This window comes from Colias philodice, chromosome 8 (genome assembly GCF_061535455.1).
Source record: "Colias philodice isolate Cphi_HAF_F1 chromosome 8, ilColPhil1 Martin Lab GWU primary, whole genome shotgun sequence".
In the NCBI taxonomy this organism is placed as follows: Eukaryota; Metazoa; Arthropoda; class Insecta; order Lepidoptera; family Pieridae; genus Colias; species Colias philodice.
The window spans coordinates 91,892-98,579 of NC_143093.1; the positions used below are offsets into that span (position 1 = coordinate 91,892).

Genomic DNA, 6,688 nt, shown 5'->3' on the forward strand with positions numbered 1-6,688 from the left:
TGCTTCTAAGTGGCGTGCGATAATTGTTACACGTCATCTAACACTTAGTAACATTAACATTTCAAATCTCAATACGTTCTTTACACTTGTATCGTTTAATATTACAAAGGCTATTACTATACACTCATAAGCCATAAATCAAAAGTACTTAAATTTCTAAGTAGTAAACATTTCAATAAAAACTCAACACAAACATAAATTTGAAATACCATACTTAAAACGTTAAACAATGAACTCGTTTCAAAATTACTTAAGTTCTATTATTTATTAAATACGATGTGTTGATTACTAAGTATTTATTATACATTTCTAAGAAGACTTAAGAATACTTATAATCATCGCAATTCTAATAAAAATAGTTGAAACAATTACAAATACAATACTATTACCTAAATCGTACTGGTAATCGTATAGCTCTTCCACTACGCGTGGTATGTGTATTAGGCAATTCGCTACTTGGAATTTGTAACGGAACCTCAGTATCTGCCCCAGATGTCGTATCACTATCATCATTCAAATAATATGCAGGTTTTAGACGGTCTACAGATATTCTAACTTTCCTGCCGGTCATTTGAATATAAAATACCTTTTCCTCTCGACTCAACACACGATAAGGACCGTCGTATGTTGGTTGTAAAGGCTTACGTACTGCGTCGTTTCTTACAAAAACATAATCGCACTTTTCTAAATCGGGGTGTATAAATATGTTCCGTCTTTCATTCTGCCTAATAGCTACTGACTGATATTTCCTAATAGTATCTCGTAATTTACTTACATACTCAAGACTGCTATCTATTTCTAAACTCGATTTTTTATCGTAATAATCACCTGGTAATCGTAAAGTTGTTCCGTACGTAATTTCTGCTGCGCTTATGCCGGTATCACTTCTTACTGCTGTTCTAAGTCCTAGCAACACAGTTGGTAATTCCGTAACCCAAGATGATGATATATTGCATAAACGAGCCGTTAATGCCGCTTTAAGCGACCTATGCCAACGCTCTACCGCCCCGTTACTCTGTGGGTGGTAAGGTGTCGTACGCAACTTATTAATACCTAATAACTTCATTAGTGTAGCAAATAATTGACTTTCGAATTGGCGTCCTTGATCGCTTGTTAGCTTTTTCGGACAACCAAAACGAGAGATCCATCCTTAATATATTACACGCGAAATCGTTTCAGCAGTTATATCTTTCGTAGGAAAACATTCTGGCCATCGCGTCCCCCTATCACTATGGTTAGGCAATACGTCCTAAAACCTTCGGGTGAAGTGGGTAAAGGTCCAATTAAATCAACATGAATATGTTCAAACCTATCGCACTGCAGAAACGATCCTAAACCTGACATTGTATGTCGATTAACCTTCGATCGTTGACACTCAATGCATGTTTTAACTTTTAACCCATTGGCCAACGTGACGAATCATATTTGGTCAATACAAACGATTTTGAATCAATTTGCGTGTAGACCTTATTCCGGGATGACATAAATTATGTACACTATCAAAAGCAATACGTCGAAATTTATCAGTCAAATAGGTCTAATTTTAACATTATCTAAATTACAATAAATAAATGTACCGCTTTCAAGTAACATTATTTTCTTTGACCTATTATTAGCGTCTTTCGAATAAGATAATTGTAACATATAAGAATCTTGTTGTTGATTCTAAGCAAGTTCTGCGTAATCTATTACAGTGGGACAACTTATTGTTGCGACTCGTGATAACAAATCTGCAACGACATTATCTTGCCCACTAACGTGTTTCAAATCCGTTGTGAACTCACTAATGAATATCAAGTGTCGTGTACGTCTGGGTAACTCTTTCTCGCTATTTACTTTAGAAAATGCATAAATTAACGGTTTGTGATCCGTATACACCGCTAACTGTCGTCCTTCGGCTATATTCCGAAAATGACGAATAGCCAAGTAAATTGCTAATAACTCCCTATATACGTACTATACTTGCGTTCAATCTTAGATAGATTCTTAGAAAAATAACCTACATGAGTATCCGATGCGTCCGTCATAAGTGCGAGCGATGCATCGGCCCTAGGGTGCTAAAAAAATCTGCACTTTATAAACAAAAACATAAGTTGAGTTACCTTGGCGATAATAAATAACCATTTATACGGTCGCCGTAAACTAAGATCTAAAGTCATTAACTTAGTACCAAATGTCTTAATTACACTAAACTACACTTTATAATCACTACACAGTACACTCACTCGCGGATTGGTTATTTTTCGACACTGGTAAAATTAAAATATTGCGCCGGTGTCCACTAAAAACTTAATATTACTCTTCCTGTCTTTTATACACAGGCGTTTATTTACGGTGGTACAAACATCCGCCTCTGTCTGTACCGTATCTAGTTTTTTAATTGGCTCTCCTGCTGCTTCTGCCACGCACAAGGTTGACTGCACTTGCTGGCGTTATGCTTAAAGCAGTAATGAAAAAACATAACCAATTTGGTTTTCTCTGTTTTGTTATCCCTGCACGATCGCGACTTCGGGATGCGGAGCGATGCGTGCGATTTCCGTACCTTCGACCGCTAAACGATCTGCCTCTCGAGCCTGCACATTCCAGCTGTTTTACCCGCTGCTTTAGTTGTGCTAACTGCTCGAAAAGGTTTAACTGTACCGACGAAACTGCTGTAACTGGAACTGCCGGATTCATTTTTAATTGTTAACAAACGATATCTATGCAATTTTATAATAATGTTCACTCTTCGTCGGGAGTCACCAATGTAGGGGCTTGTTATGTGCGGGTGTAATAAAAGATGTGATAACTACGCAAAGGTTATATTTCGTTAACTACATATATTTATTCGGTATGTAATTAATATTCGACCTAATGCGACCAACCCGCGTCCCGACAAGCCCTTAAGGTGATGAATTAATTTTTCTAACATTTACGGCCCTTTTCAAACCTTCGTAATTTTTATATTATTAAAGTTGTCGTGATGAAAATTCTTGACAAGAAAGTTCAATAGTAACACAATACGTCTACCGTTTTAGAAACATGATTCCATGATATTTTCTCGATAGAAAAAAAATACAAAGTTCTCATTGTTATTTTTTTTTAATCTCTGGCATCTTCAAAATAACAAACGTAAAGTTACGACTTTTTGGATATTAACTATAAAATATACAACCTATACGTCTACCGTGTTAGAATTTTGAAATATGCGATGGTTTTGAAATAAACAAGAGATACTTGAAATTAGCGCGCGACCAGCCAATATAGCGAGAGCCGCCCTGTACCTTCCTACCCCGATCGCTGCACGAGTCATTCCCGCTACGGCCGTCACACGGGGAACTTGTGTCGCTTGCGCAATCGTAAAAAAGGGTGACAACACGATAAGACAAAATGAGACAAATGGGGACAATAAAGAAAATAAGAAGAAGAAACATAAAGGTTGGAGGAAAAAGAATGCTTACAATTGGAACAAATTAATGAAGTAAGTTGGTTTTATTTTAAATTTGATGATAATTGTATTATAGACGATGTTTGATATGTACCCCTGTTTTAAGTACATAACGAATGTGTAAGATTTTTTCATTTATAGCCTAAATAATCTTTTCAGAAATCCGGAATCCAGAAGGAAAATAAACCCACTGATTGTTCACAATGTGAACCCACTCCTTCGTAAGTACCTTTATTCAGTCAAAAATGTATGTTATCAACGCTCTACTGGTTTTATCGCATGATTCCATTTTTAGCAAAAAGCAACAAAGTGCAAAGAAATAAAAAATCATGGTGAACTTAGTGGAAGTATGGTGGACGTAATATGGAATTATGGAACAGGAGCTCGTTGGAGTAGTATTATATTTTAAAAAAATACGAAAAAATTTCAAGAATTTCTTAGTAGGTGGTAGATAAGTATGTTGTATAAAGAATTTGATGTTGATATTTATTTCATTTATACTTACTACACCTGTGCGGGAAATTGCTTAGTACTAAAACAGGCTTATATTCATATTTACATAGTAATGAGAATTTTCATTTTGAAAAATTTTGTGTAAGTATATTAAATTGAGTTCCTGGGTGATCTGGAAACACAATTGGGCCCGGAAGATGGCGCTGCAGTCACTCCTCCTAATCACATGAACCGATTTGGATGAATATTTGTGTGCACATTTCATTGTTGTGGGATGATTGGTTGATTCGTTTTCACATTAGCTAATATTATGTATTTTTGTTGTAAACTTAATTTAATGTTTAGGTATAATACATTATTTTTGGTATAAATAAGCCAGTGTTCGTCTCACATTGCTGTACCTGCCTACCTACCCTACCAGGGCCTAACTTTGTTCTGGCTATTTTATTTTGATTATTTGTAATGAATAATTACAATTATAATAGAGTGCAAAAAATAAATACATGCGTCAATATATTTTGTTTTTTTTTTAAACAATTTTTTTATTTAAAAAAATATCATTCCGACCGCGGCTTTGCCCGCGTGGAATTAGGTTATATCGTGAATCCTGTTTTATCCCACAGAAGTGTTCAGTTCGGATAAAAAGTATCCTATGTGTAAATCCAGGCAATTAGCTATATTTTATCAAAATTGGTAATGTAGTCTTGACGTGATTAAGTAACAACTAACAAAAAAATATACAAATTAACATCCATTTCGCATCAGTTTTACTGTATTAGTGATATCTTCCACTCTTGACTTTGACTGAGAAGAATTAGGGTTTATAACTTCTTTCAGAAATAGTACCTTTCATTTCTGGGCATGATGTAATATCTACGTCAGCATCAAATTCTATCTAAATCAATTCAGTAGTCCGCGTTATTGAGTACCATTTCATTTTTTCAGAGTAACAATATTTTTTGTTATTTTAAAGATTATTTATAACCTGTATTATTTTGTAATAAAGTTAACATTACGAAATAATAATAATTATTAATAATGTCTAAGTAGTTGTTAAAAAGAAGATTATTTGTTTATAAGCAAGAAAATAAAACCAATAAATCAACAATTAAATAAATACAGTATAACAATATTATAACTGTATGACGACTCCATACATGTTTGTCCCGAGTCGGCCAGCGGCAGCGCGGCGAGTTTGCAAGAATGACTTCGCGCACACCCGCGTTCGCGATAGCGAGCTATTAGACTCCGCCCGCCAAGCAGTGGATTTTTTTTTGTGTATCGTCTTAACTGTCTATGCATAACGCACAAACTGTTTATATACGAGTTACCGTGTGAACCTATGGTGTGAACTTTCTTAGTAGGTACTTACACTTGAAATTCGGTAACTCGTAAATTGGCTTGTCGTCGCTACACACAGTTTGAGTATAATGCTAAAATTGTGTATTTTAGTAGCTTATGCTGCAGCCAGTGAAGGTATAAAGTAGTTAATACACGTAGTTAGGATTTAGTAAACCGTGGTTATACGTAGTTGTTTCGAAACACCTACGAATTACGATAATATCGAGTATATGTCGTGGCCATATCGTAGATTTCCTCATTTCATGAAATGATTGATCATTTCACGAAATGGTCGCATTTGGTATACCTACAGCGCTTGCGGCGCCTCTACCTACTAATGATTAATGTAACTACTTTACGATATGATCAAATAATTATGATCGTTTCATGAAAAAACCGCGCGTTTAGATGCCCATATCGAGAAACGATTTCTTATCATTGATCTCGAACCACATAATGATGTGGTCAATAGATCAAACTACAATCTCATCATCAAACTACATCTAGTTAAAGTCTACCTCTGGTTATTAGATATAAATGAATGATTATGGGGTCAACGTATGAGTTTAGACAGAGAGGCTAGAGTATAGTCTCGTCGAGGTTAGAGATGTGTGTCAGGAGGCTGAGCGGCCGCAGTCCTCACTCACCTCACGCTCTGATAAGCTCAGCGCTTCCGCTGATACTGTACAAGCTGTTGCCCCCGACGTAGTCAGTGTTTATTTATTTTTGTTTATTGGTTCATCAAAGTCCAAAACTCAACTCAAACTCAAACTCAAACATTCATTTATTCAATTAGACTACTATTTAGTAGCACTTTCGAATCGTCATTACATAGTATTTTTAACATTTACCACCGATTCGGAAAGCAGTATCTATGGAGAAGAACATATACAGACATTAGCAGTAGGTATCTATGTTAGACAATTATTATAGATAAACACAGCATTCATAAAAATATAATAAACGAGCAACAGATAAATAATTAAAAAGTAAATAACATTTTTAAAATGCTAAATTAAACTTTTAAATTAAAGTAGTGAGATCGTTCGTTGTACATTTGTACTTATATAGTACCTACATCTCATTAGACATACAATTATCTTCAAACATAAAACACTTTTTTTTCATTTGTTCAATTACCCAACTAAAAACAATAATTCTTTAACTAATTGTTTCATTCCTTTTCATGTAAGAATAGTGACTTAAAAGTATACACCTTAGATTTACAGTATCCTGTTTAATACATTATTCTATTTAACTACATAATATTGATATGTAATTCTTAATATTCAAATCAGATCCAGTCCAATGCAGAGCTTCACGGTCGCTCGTTAACAACGTGCAGCGTACGCTGCCTTAATTGCCTCTGGCAGCATTGAGTTACGATTAGAAAATATAATCCTATTACAAAAAATCAATATCTTAATTATAACTGATTTATGTACTTTTGGATCGCTATTCCTTATT

The 6,688-nt window shown here is 34.8% G+C and overlaps 1 protein-coding gene across 1 annotated transcript; it reads left to right on the forward strand.

The window, feature by feature from the left end:
* The first annotated feature begins 1,786 nt into the window (after nt 1–1,786).
* LOC149486233 (uncharacterized) lies at nt 1,787–4,686 on the forward strand. Its single transcript, XM_089697903.1, has 4 exons — nt 1,787–1,814; nt 3,253–3,460; nt 3,587–3,648; nt 3,723–4,686. Exons 1-4 carry the CDS (start codon nt 1,787–1,789, stop codon nt 3,761–3,763), a joined length of 339 nt encoding a protein of 112 aa, XP_089554029.1. The 3' UTR covers nt 3,764–4,686.
* Nucleotides 4,687–6,688: the final 2,002 nt, after the last annotated feature.